Source organism: Egretta garzetta, unplaced genomic scaffold, assembly GCF_000687185.1.
Source record: "Egretta garzetta isolate BGI_Z169 unplaced genomic scaffold, ASM68718v1 scaffold149, whole genome shotgun sequence".
Classification (NCBI taxonomy): domain Eukaryota; kingdom Metazoa; phylum Chordata; class Aves; order Pelecaniformes; family Ardeidae; genus Egretta; species Egretta garzetta.
Window position 1 is genome coordinate 1,414,981 of NW_009269998.1, and position 13,524 is coordinate 1,428,504.

At 41.2% G+C, this 13,524-nt stretch overlaps 1 protein-coding gene across 1 annotated transcript in view; it reads right to left on the reverse strand.

The window, feature by feature from the left end:
• DPYD (dihydropyrimidine dehydrogenase) overlaps positions 1–13,524 on the reverse strand; it is a 372,577-nt gene that overhangs the window by 207,676 nt on the left and 151,377 nt on the right. The window contains exons 10-12 of the mRNA XM_009647526.1: positions 8,762–8,869; positions 5,197–5,366; positions 3,341–3,551 (exon numbers count right to left, since the gene is read on the reverse strand). Coding sequence (XP_009645821.1) covers positions 3,341–3,551; positions 5,197–5,366; positions 8,762–8,869 — 489 coding nt within the window. The remainder of the gene's footprint in view (positions 1–3,340; positions 3,552–5,196; positions 5,367–8,761; positions 8,870–13,524) is intronic.

A 13,524-nucleotide genomic window follows, 5' to 3' on the forward strand; every position in this document is an offset into this window, starting at 1 on the left:
AAGTCTGATTTTAATCCCTCCGGTTTTCATAGTATTTTACAGAATCATAGAATGTTTTGGGTGGGAAGGGACCCCTCGAGGTCACCCAGCCCAACCCCCCTGCAGGAACAGGGACACATTTAACCACATCAGGTTGCTCACAGCCCCGGCCAACCTGGCCTGGAATGTTCCCAGGGATGGGGCCTCCACCCCCTCTCTGGGCAACCCCTGCCAGGGTTTCACCACCCTCCTTGTAAAGAATTTCTACCTTATATCTAGTCTAATTTTCTTTATTCTTACACCAGCAGCATCAGCATTTATCAATATTAATAACAAATAGGACACATCCTGCTATCTGAGCCCATACCAATACTGCATTTGCAGTTCCCTGAGGTGCCTTACGAATTAGGTCCATTGATAGAGCTCTTTGTAGGAGCAATAATCAACACGTTTATTCAACCCGCATCTGAGTCATCCAGACATAGAGTAATTCAGACTGGAAGGGCCCTCTGGAGGTCACCTCGCCCATCTCCTCCTTCAAAGGTAGAGCAAGTTCCAAGTCAGATCAGACTGCTCACGGCATTGTCCAGTTTTGAGTACCTCCAGTATTTTCATCTCCATCTTTTGATGGAGAATACCTGAGTATGGCCATCTCTTGAATAGCAAAATGTTTTTCTTTTTTTTTTTTTTTTAAGAAAAAAAAAACCTACAAATATAAGATGCTTTTGGTGTTGGTTTTGTTTTTTTTTTTCCATTTCTTTTTGTTATGTATGCTGAGGCAGCCTGGAGATTTGGTTGTAATCCAACTCAATGGTGAAAAGCAAATTTGACTTTCATTAAGACAGCTTAGTCAAAAAATAAAGATTTAAAAGCAACTGAAATGGTATGCTCTAAATAAACACTTTATTCCCTCAAGTCTTAGCTTCTTTTCGCTTCCACAACATCCAAAACAAATGCCTTGCTTTTTTCCTTGTAATTTGATTGCTATTCTAATAGCAGTTCCACCAAAAATACAGTGTGAAACCGAGGTGTATTGCTACCCCCAAGCTAAATGACTCTCTTCTTTCATGATCAGCTCACTGCACGACTTTGTTCCCCTCCCATTTTATATTCCTATTTTAAAACCTCACAACAACTACTTCAGACAGTGAATGTGTACGAGGAGATATAAGACCAGCACAGTATTATGGCTAAGCAACACAGTTAGTTCAACCTTCTAGCTGAGAGTTTATAATGTGGGAGAAAACAGAAGCACTTCTTTATCATAGGGTCTACGAATCACAACAAAACCTACTGATTGCATAGGCTAATATTCGATTTACCACACGAGATTCTAGAAGACCTTCCAAAAAAAAAAAAAAAAAAAAACCCAAACCCCCGCCGGGGGGTTTTAAAACAACAACAACAACAACAACAACACTTTCCAAAATTCTCATTCAAGTCAACTCCACCAACGGAGTGGCTCATGAATCTCAAAGATTAACAAAAAAAAACCCAAAACACTTCTCCCTGCCTCCTGGGGGTTAGGCTGAGCCCTAAAACATGAGCAACACGGATGCTGGACTCTCTATACGGCAGTATGTCTCCAAGTGGAGTGGGAGTCTGTTCTCTCAAGGAGACGGGGACTGCACCTCCTGTGCCCTTTAGAGCAGGAGGCAACGGCGGGGCAGGAGGCAACGGCGGGGCAGGAGGCAGCCCTGAGTAATTAGCACGGCACGTAACGGGGTGCTGTTGCTGTCTAAATAACAGCCTAGCTGCAGGGACCCATCCCAAAGCAACACACACAAGATAGGAATGCTCCCGGAACAAACTTTAGATGTTCCTCAAGGAACCAGGTTGGTCCTTCTTTTTTACTGCAGGAGAGTTCAGACTCTTCTCGTGGCTGTACGATGCTTTAACTTTATATAAACCGGACTGAGGGACAGCAAGCACCGAGCAGCTCGCTCAGATTACAGATAAATCTGCTATGGGCTATATTCTAAAATTTTTCAGTGGGACCTATAATTTACCTTCATTAACTGATGTTTTGTCTTCCTGTGAAGTCAGTACATTTGTTGTATAAGTCTACCAATAACTCCAGAAAATCTTACTCTCAGAAAACTCATTTCTTTAACATCATTTAAAACAGCATTATCTGTAACGCATACACAGAAAACGCAGATGCGAGAAGCCATACATTTTATACGTGCCTGAGGTATGTCCACAAATGCTACTAGACTCTGCGTAGATTATTTTAGGGTGACGATTTTCCTGGATTGAAAAGGTTCACAAACCCACATTATGCTAAGAAATTTTGAAATTCCCTTTAAAGCACTCGCAGAACCAGCATCTGATTGCCAAATTTTCTGGCGACGTGCACTCCGAGGCACTTGCCAAGTCCTCTGTCAGAGCATTTATACACAAAGGACCATGACAACATGTCATGGGGTAATTGGCTGGCATGACCATGCCCTGGAGAGGTAGTCACATTGATCACTAAGGCTTTCAGAACCTGCTAACCTTGATGAGCGTCTCCAGGCTGAAGATCTATTCATTTTATCAATCTGCCTTCTGCTGAGTCGGTGTTTTTTACTTTCGAGGCACATTTGATGTATGTGCCTGAACTCTTTAAATCTAACTTAGTGTCAGAGGAGAACAGGCTGAGCTCCGCTCCGTTCCCATGCTCTTAGCTGTACTCATGTTCTTCAGCTCTCTTCCTGCTACATCCAGACAATTCTGAAATGCCATCTGTGTGCCAATTTCTGTATCGTTAACTATGTAATTGTTAATTTTTAAGACCAAAGCTTGTAAAGTGCAACTAAATAATGAGACAAGCTGAGACAAGCGCAGGTGAATTTAACAAATACCATCTATATGAGAGAAGCCACAGTTCTCTTGCCTATGCACAAGAAATGAGTGACAGCCAGAGCAGCTGAACCAGAATAATGAATCTGTCTCAATCCTGGCTTAATTTAATAGGTAAAAAAAAAAAAAAAAAAAAAAGGTTTCAGAGATCAGATAGTTCAGTTTAAAGTTGTAGTATAATGAGTTTCTCTAAAGTTAATTAGTGAGACCAGAAGAAATCCTCAAGAGTATTCTTTGAGATCCCATTTGCATTGAGAGGAAAGCAAGCACACATATACTGAGCAACTGGACCTCTATTCCGAGTCCCTGCTCTATACAGACAACTGTTTCGTTACCAGACCCTCAAGGTCTGTTCTCAGAGCTATACCTAAAGGACAAAGAAACACCCATGAAGGTGAGCAGCAGTCACAGGGTTTGTAACCTCCAGGAGACTCATTTCACAAAACTGCCAAAGGACAGAAAATGGCTGCAGCGAAAAGGACGATGGGCATTTACAGAATGCATTAGACAGGGTTACCGTTGGCGTCACTCAAAACGGAGCCAAAGGCGCTGATCACCACATCAGCTTTCAGGCGGACGACCTGATCCTCATCTTCTTTCCAGTTTCCATCATTGTCTTGTTCAGTTCGAACAAACTCCATAGCAACAATCTGTCCACCTTTAAGTACAACTTTCCGAGGGGAGAGGAAAGGCAGAAATTCACACTTCTCTTCTTTTGCAAGTTCCATCTGTAGAGTAGAAGCAATAAAACATATAACTTGAACACTGTTGTATTTTTATGAAAAAAAAAACCCAAACATTTTTTTCACTCAAGATGCTACCATGCATTCTTCTGCAGAAGAAGTCACCTGTGTACGGTATACCGTCAGTCATCGTGATACCAACTTCAGAGCCTCCTCTGCTATTAAATCAAGCAGTTCAAGGCAGCGGAACTAGGTAAATTTGCAATGCAAATATTTCTCCAATATATTTTCTTATTGTTCCCTGTTACTCTGAATATGTATAACTCCTCTGAGGGCACAAGAGTTACCTCACAGAATTATCTGTGTCTTTTAAGAAGAGGCCTAGTATTAATTAAGTACATGCCCCGATTTGGGTTTACTGTGATTTTAAGATGTTTTAAAATGCTGCCTAGCATGTGTAAACAACAGTTTTCCCGGTGACAATCCAGACTTAAGATCTTCTGAATCTCTGCTGAAAAATCTAAAACCGCTGAAATCAAACAGCATTTTGTCTTAGCAAAGTCTTCAGGATGTGACTGTCGACATTTATACAACCAAACTTTTTTAAACATGCAATATCCAACCTGACATCATTCTATCACAGGTGTCACTAGCTGAAGCTACCTTTATTTTACTTTTTTACCGAGGCCTCTGCATGGTTGGATGAGTACAAACATTGACAACTTTTAGGAATTTACTCAGGCTGCTAAGAAAGATTTTGGTTCAGGGTGATGGCTGGTTCTTCATTAGTAAGAACCTGAATAGCACCTGAGTCTGTCTGTGCCGTGGCTTCAGTAACCTCACCATGACTGGAATTCTTAAATGGAGCGCAACAGAAACACAAGTCAATTATGCATTGAGACCCTCCATTCCCTTTCTATAATATCTCCAAGATCTACCAAACTACCATAAATCTCATGATAAAGATGCATTAGATGTCCTGATATCCTCAAGTATGCAGAAGTGTAAAGTACACACCAAGTAAATGATAATTGAAAAAGGGCACCAAAAAAAGAAAATCTAACTTGGAAAAAAACCCTCCTGTAGTGGAGATACACTGAGGGAGCAGAGCCAGTTTCAAAAGGTGCAGATATCCTGAGAAATGCCAAAGTGCAAAGCCAAACTAAAAATCACATTGAACTCTGAAGTCTATGATCAGTGACATTGCTTTATGGCCATTGGCGGTGATTCAAAACCAAAATCACTGTAAGTAATTTTCTTACAAGATTTTATGGGCTTCCAAGGTGACGTCAGGATCACTAAGGTTCACTGGACAGCAGCCAACAGGTCCCATTCTAGGATCTAACCATGAGCTGAAGAGTCACCTACAATACTCAAATGGCTGTTTGATCTTGGGGGTGCTTCCAAGATTAAAAAATTTTACTGTATTTTCTAACATACAAGAAATTCTACCCCCTGCATGCAGATGCATCTGTCTGACTTTACAGAGGAAAAACCATTTATACAGAGACTATATAAAGTGAGCCTCAGATCTCTAATAAACAATTATACATTTTAAGAGCATTTTCATAAGCAAAACCTTTTGTAGATATCTTTTGTAGATGTCTTTTAAGTCCCTACAGCATACTTTCGGGCCCTATAGAAATCACAACCAATACTCCTTCTCATAAATGCTGTTCTTCAGTTTTACCTCTTCTGGGACGGCCCGGATATTAGTGAATCCCTTCCTGAAGACCACAAACACGCGACGAGCTCCGCAGCGTAAAGCAGACGTTGCGCAGTCAAAAGCGGTGTCTCCTGCCCCAAGTACAATCACAGTTCCATGTAGCGCTGGCAATGGAGAGTGACAGGCACACATCCCTGAAAGATGAAAGGAAAACCCCATTTTCAAGTAGAGAAACCATTTCTGCATGACAGCTCAAAAGGTACTTGTACCCAAAGCAGTGTAAAATTGCATCTTACAGTTTCCAAGCATCTTACGGTTTCCATGCATGGAGTGTCACTATCAAATTATTCTGCTTCACTGAAAGACAGTTTTATTCCCATCTTTAAGATATGCTCATATACATAATTTCATAGTCAGTACTCCAAGCAGCTGCACCTTTCTCTCTGGAAAGAATTCAAATGACAACACGTTTGTAGGATTGTGGGTCCTGTCAGGTTGAAATTAGCATTGTGAGATCTTTTTATTCAAAAAGTAAGTTTCTCTCTTATCAGATTCAATATCCACCCAGCCAAAAAAAAAAAAAAAAAAAACCCAAACCAACCCAAAACCCAACGTTTCAACAGATTATGAAGACTAATACTTGGGATTTTCCAAAAGATGACCAGTTGTTGATAGTTTTGTGTAATAGTTTCTCATAGTCCCCTCAGTCAGTCTTCCATGAGGCACTGACACTGCTCTGGCTACGACACGGTTCTCAGAGGCTACGCTCTATGGCATGAGGCAGAAAGAACGGTACGAATTCAGTGATTCCCAGATCTTCCACTGGGAGAAACCACTTAAGCTACAGTGGCCTTCTACAAACGATTTGCAAAAAGTTACAAGGAGAGAATGCCATTATGTGTTCATCATCTACAGCTCCTATCGGAGGAGCTGATCGTACAAGAAATACGCAAGACTGAACTGTGTGTGTCCCTCGTATGAGACTGGACTTCATCACAAGTTTAATACAACTACCCGTTGATTAGGGAAATTGTGGCACCTTAAAAAAACAATGCCATAAACAATACCAAGCTCTTTTCTCAACGAGCCCGTGATGATTTCAGTCAGGAGGTGCTAAACTGGCCATGTAATTGCTCTGCAGCTCGAGTACCCTGCTATAGTAGCAGCAGATTTTCAAACGTAATTGTAAAGAAACACAAGTACCGTTCAAGGAAACAACGCTTTTCATTTAGACCTATAAACGGAGCGAGAAACAACATCCTAATACACATATTCTCTCTCCACTTGTGAAATGCTTAATGTATGGCAAATGCTATCATTTCCGCCCCCTATGTATACAGCATTGCGTTTACTGCTTACTTAATTGGCTTCTTATTCTAAAATTCTCACTATGTTTTTCTCACTTATTTTTAACGAACTTAATCCTTGGCAAAAATTGTAGATTGTGCTGTGGAAAAAGCACAAGCGCTGGGGGGGAAGGGGAAAGGGCAGCTCAGCGTGCCGGTACGGGACGAGCCTAGAACGGAGCGGTCACAGCTTTGCTCTTGGCAACGGGGCCACCCCCAAGGTAAAGTCAGATCTATACATCTGCAAAGGGAACCCCCTCTGGGGGAAAGTATATTAACAAGTGGTATTCAGAACTGAATAAGCAGGCAGAAAATGTATTTTACTGTGAATAAGCCTATTATGTCTATTATTTAGAGAACTGTCATAGCAAAAAAAGAGGATAGAGCAGGATATAGGATGTGTATATTCTATTTTCTTCCCCCAAAGGGCTGTCAGGCACTGGAAGGGGCTGCCCAGGGAAGGGGTTGAGTCCCCATCCCTGGAGGGATTTAAAAGCTGGGCAGACGAGGTGCTGAGGGACAGGGTTTGGGGGTGGGATGGCAGGGGTAGGGGAATGGTTGGGCTTGATGGTCTTAAAGGGCTTTTCCAACCTAAATGATTCTGTGATTCTATTTTAAAATTCCATGCTTTAGAGAGCGAGAGGTGGCTACAGCTACAGACAGGCACCGGGAAAATTAAGAGACAGTGTTAATTAACAGACAACACCAAAGAGCTATTTATTACTGTCAGTCAGAAAAGGTTAGTTCCTCAAAGTTCATCCTTTTTTTCATTGTAGACTTAAAATAATAATAAAAAAAAAATCATCACATATCCTGGCAAATCAGGAGCGCCACTTTGCAATGCTTTAAAAGATGCGGATCACAGTGTACAGATCCTCATGCAGTCAGGCCACTTACAGTACACGTGTCCATACAGAATCCTATTTTTAGTCATATTATTACGAGAGGGGATTGTTTTGCAAGATTTATTTTTCCTTTGTTAATCTGCAAATGTTTTGCAGTGCGGATTCTCAATCTGTTTCATTTTTAAAGATCTCTCATCTCTTTCTTCAAAAAAAACCCAAAAAACCACCAAACCCAAACCACCCAAACCCAGCCTTTTCTTGCAACCCATTTGAGCTCACTTTGAGCTTAAAAAACAGACAGAAATAAGCATTTGATCAAAACAGCAGAGAGATGGGACAGATGGGATGCAGAATTTCCCTTCCTAAATATTTTGCATAAAATGGGGTAATAAACTTTACTTTTATATGCAGAATAATTTGCCGCAGAAGATACATTCTTTAACACATTGTTTATGGGGAGTCTACTAAATGAGCAAGCAACCCTGTACGATGCTGAAAGAAATATCTGAATGCCCAGAAGAAAATGAGTTTGTAGATAAAAAGGGTTTATGTGTGGTTAATACGGGGTCCTACGTACAAGACCACATACTGCACTAAGTATACACCCAGAAAACTGCACACGGAATTTCTTTTTTATCAAAATACTGGGGAATCTAGACCGTGAGGGAACATGGCATAGAAATCACGAGCCCCATCTCGTATATCCATCTGGGGCTTATGATTTCACATTCAGGGCCACCGAAAGCAGCTATACGCCTTGGGGAGCAAACGCAGCCGTCTCTGTACTCAAAACAAAGACGTAAAACACAAAACAAGACTGCATTCGGTGCCTATGAACTGAGTGTTGTCTTATTAACTCCTGGCATACCGCTGTTGTCCTGAGTCTTAGAGTGCAAGTTGTTTGGGTAAGGAACCAGTGCTCCCTTAAACATGTCTGTAAAACATGCAGCCCGTCACTTGGGATCAAGTATAATCATTTACCAACAAGATGCAAAGCAGCTGCTTATATCAGAAGGTCGGCAACACCTTCTTTAATACCATAGTTTTTCCAAGACCATCTTATATATATACTATTTCTACCAAGATGATTTATACAAACGAGAAGCTTATGACATCTTTTGAATAGAATTTAAAATAACAAAGATAACTTATTAGGGGTGATGATTTGCCATGGATTTTTATATAGGGTTATTTGCTTTACAGTCTCCAGGACTGACTTTCCTGACCACGCTCCTGAGGTTGTCACTCACCAAGAGAAAATTCTGCCCCAGACCCCTTCATCGGGAGGTCCTCCCGCAATCGGATGTGCTGCTGCGTAACCCGCTGCGTGTTTGGATATATCAATAACCACTAATGACTTATTGAACGTGATTGCAACAAAAACATAGTATCACACACCTGGTTTACTTGCCATCGCTACCAAAGGTAGGAAGTCTTTAGACGTGTAGAATCCTTGATCCATTCTCAGTCCTTGGAATATACGGTCTCTGTTTGGTTCTGGCAAACCTGAAATAGATATTTTAAGGCATATCAGAACTACAGGGGAAATTTCGATGACCAGTATGTATTTCACATCACATACCCGTTCTCAAAAACATCCTCCATACAAGCCCTTCTACAAACCCTCAGATGTTTCTGAAGCAACATCACAAATGACCGCAGCTTCGTGTTTGTAGCTTACGTAACTGGTGATCTTTTAATGGGACTGGCACTTGAAAACAAGGTTGCTGGATAACCTGTGCACTCATGTAACTCACACCAAAACGAATGCAGAGGAAAGGGTGGAGAGAGCAGGATACACGGGGTGCAAAGGCAGGGAAGCTACCGGGGAAGAGAAGGCTCTCGTAAGCTTTTCTTGTATTGCTCCACCCGCACACGCGCGTAACTCTTACTGCTGTGAAACGGTTTTGTTCCCTTTGTTTGGAGGCATTTTTCACTACAGCCAGTCTGCAGATAATACAAATGAGGCAATAATAAAGAGCCTAACCCATGAGGAGGACAAATGGCAATGCCGTAGATCTGTCTTATCTGCGGTATTTGTACGCCATCATTTTTGGCCATTCTTGATTGTTTTGTCAAAACCCCCAAGCCTTTATTGGCTGACATTTATTTACAGTTATTAATAGCACACATTTATACAAAAGCCGTAGGATACAGATAGGGACACACTTCCCAACCAATAGCAGCAACAAATACCTTTCAATTAAAAGAAAGCGGCAAAGAGCATCTTCCAATTATCAAAGAGCATCCTCTCGTTGCTGTGTGGACATTTGGACAGCACAAAACCCCAGCCTAGCTGATATAGAAGTTAAAACATTTTTTTCATGCCAATGCAATGATCTAGCAGGGTATTTTCAACAGGGCCTCGACTTTCATATTTACATCTAAAAAACCGTAACGTTATCAAAGCATGCTAATTAATAATTACGTACTGAAATGGAGTAAATGTCAACAATTTTTCTGAGGAAACACACTAGAACCAAGGAGTCCTCAGAGCACGCAGGCAGAACTGGAGGGTGCAGAGCAATCTGTGCTCCCTCCACTCTCAGGCATGGATGGCAGCAGGCTAATCCTTCTCCTCTGAGACATACTGGTCTGGAAGGCCCCCCCACCACCATGCCAGCACCAACAATAAAGCAGGATTGCACTTTGAGGAATGCTGTGCTGAGGAGGGAAGGTTTAGGACCTTTTTATATTACTGAAGCAGCTAAAATTGGTCTCATTACAGTGTAAGATCAGGACTCAGTCGTAATAAAGCTTAGGATTTTTTCATGAGCCACCTGCTATAAGGGAAGTTTCTAAAACCTCTAGATCCACCAAATGAAGTTACTATAATACAAGAAAAAAAAAAAAAAAGTGTATTTTTAGTTTTAACACTTCCAGTGAAGAAAATGGAAACGTGCTCTCAGTGAACTCAAAAGGCCTACAAGCCAAAAAGGAAATTAAAAAACCCTGAAATTTTTTTGCATTTCAAAAATCTCATGTTATTAAGCATTTTTCTTGATCTCTGTTTATAAAAAAAAAAGTCATTACTCAGATGCTGAACACCTGACTTTCAAAACATCCCTCATCTATAGTAGGATATTGAGAAAAATAAGGTTAGAAAATACTAGCACGTACTAAACTTGAAGACCTTTGAATGCTGCACTTCCTGGGTAGACTGGAATATCAGCTAATGAAGAATGAATAATGGATATCTTAAGAGGCTGCCAGAAATACTTAGTGCTATTGGAAGTACAATATGTAAAATGCATTAAAGAAATTATTTTTAAAACTGCCTAGGTTTTCCTCTATGTATATATTGCAAAATCATCTACAGCAAGAAGAGTACCTCGGAAAAAGCTCTCGGCAGCTGCCTACAGGCAGAGGCCAGAGTAATGCGACTATTTCTGTTGAGGTATCCATAAACCAGCTCAGAGGCCTCGGTTTACTCTTGGGAGAAACACTCTTGTCATTAGTGAGACATGCAGCCTGCATTAAAGATAATCTCCTTTCTACCTAATGTTTATTGCCATTCAAAACCAGGAGAAACCCTCACAAAATGTTTTTTTTTCCCTACTGATTTTTGCCGCTTTTATCATCTCCTAATGGAAATTATTTCATCTCTAACAGCATCAGTAATTTAGCTCCCACAGGCTGAAGAAAGAGCAGAATTAAGGGAACCTTGCAATGTCCATGGTTCAGGTTCATCACTAGTTCAATGTCACTGAAATCAAAGGAGTCGGACTAAGAACGCATTGGATTCAATAATGTTTAGCTTGGCTGATATGACAAAAAAGAAAGCCTAAGAGGCAGTCAGTATACATGGCATTTTCTGCTATTTATTTTACTATTTTCATTTTGCTGAAAACTCCACGAAAACCAGTTTTGCAATATTTACATTTGAAGGAAATACAGGGGATTTTTCTCTTGTACCTATAAACACCTGGCACAGTTTCAAGCTCTTTGCCAAGCATCTGCTGGAAGTCATACCGGACTCTGATGTATCTCCTTTTGCTGTTTAGTAGTTGCCATTGTAATGACTGCATTTAATTTTCTTAAAATAGAGAGATCGAGTGCTTCTTAAAGCCACTAGGCTAGCTAAGAAAGAGGCAGGCAAACAGAGAAAGAGATCAAGAGCTGATGAGATCCACTTTAGAAAGACACCATTTCATAATAAACGGCCACCCCACAGAAGTATGCTTTGCAGACAGATCAAATATTGATAAATAGCCAACAGCCTCTCAGGAGAGAGAACATTTGACGGAAAAACAGCTGTAGAGGAAAAATGCAGTTCTGAGCAAACTGTTTTACAGAAGAAATAAAATTTAAAAAACGGCAGTCATCTATGAAAGACACAATTTAGGTCAAAATAATGAACCGAGAGAAGTACCCTTTGAAGATAAATCAGAGAGATCCTTTAGCAAAAGGGAATTCGCACGCTAGTACAAAATAGCCAGGAGCCACCCAAGAAAAAATGCTTAGGAAAACATGAGATCTTTCCCCTAGGTTTTCGGCTGAAGCCAACGGTAGTTGGTTCTCCACTCTCCAAATCCACCTGCAAGCCATCTAACAGGCTTTTTTATTTATCAGTTGGTATTTCTTGTCCTGAATCAATCTTTCACTATTCTAGGTCTCTTGTCTTTAACCTATATCAAAATCTAATGATAACGATTATTTCCCTTCACCTGCACTGAAGAACAACTCTTCTGAAGGGCAACCAAGAGGAGGCAGCCTAGAAAGACAATTCCACTGGTGGTGCCTGGATGGACTCTGCTCACCCGTACCCAAGCAGAGGGCTATGCCCACCCCCCTGGTTCCTGCAGCCAAAGCCCTGGGCTTCCTGAAGCCTCAGCCCCTTTACCTGCTGATGGCAGGGACCAAGCTTCTGAACTGATATCCCAACCGCACAAGGAAGCCTCGCGGGCTGTAGAAAACCGCATTTACTAAGAATAGAGAAAGGAGAAACATTGCGAAAATAACAGCTTGCATGACAGATCTAGTTCAGCTTTGCAAAAGCTAATCTAGACAGTCCCAATCTGGGTCAGGAACAGCACAGAAAGCAATTCACCTCTATTCCAGACCCTCTGGTTTGCTGAGGCCCCGCCATCATCTCCTGATGCTCCAGCTTGCTCTCAGTAAGCATCACTCCCTTAGTACGAAGCCCTCTTTCCTTCTTTCCTTCAGTTGATCCCCACAACCCCTTCTCCAGTGGGCTACACCTCTGCATCAGTGCCTCTCCCAGGTCTGATCTACCATACACCTTCCAAAGTCATGAGCCACCATAACGGGGGCTTTGGAAAACGCAGACTTTAACCTCCCATTTTTATAGCCTTTTTATATACATGTAAATATATACATGCATATATATATATTTTTTTTTTTTTTTCAAAAAACCAACATCTGCTTCCCATCAAGATCTTGTACTCTTTGTTCTCACAATACCAATGGCGTGTTAATTTTCTTAACTGGCGGCGTTAAGTCCATCGCCTCCATTTAAAGAGATAGGATATAGATCCCATCACATCTCCCTGCTCCAGATGAAATATGAATCGCTAAACGATTAGAGTCAAGTTGTCAGATCTACAAGGCAACACACGAAGACTGATGCATACACAATGTAAGGGATTGGCACGCGGAGCAATGCACCTAGTCCACTTGGTTGCTGCACCAAATAAATCAAGGCACGTCAAGACATATATATTTTTTTTTTTTTTTTTTCAAAAAACCAACATCTGCTTCCCATCAAGATCTTGTACTCTTTGTTCTCACAATACCAATGGCGTGTTAATTTTCTTAACTGGCGGCGTTAAGTCCATCGCCTCCATTTAAAGAGATAGGATATAGATCCCATCACATCTCCCTGCTCCAGATGAAATATGAATCGCTAAACGATTAGAGTCAAGTTGTCAGATCTACAAGGCAACACACGAAGACTGATGCATACACAATGTAAGGGATTGGCACGCGGAGCAATGCACCTAGTCCACTTGGTTGCTGCACCAAATAAATCAAGGCACGTCAAGACATCAATCAGCTAAGTTTGAAAAGGAAATAAATACTGCTGGTATTACTGTAACTATTAGCCTGGCCTGGAAAGGAAAACTAAAGCGGGCGTTGAGGCACAGCACGCCTCTCTCTCTCTCCTGTTTTTAACAAATCCCCTCTCCCCAGAAACAGGA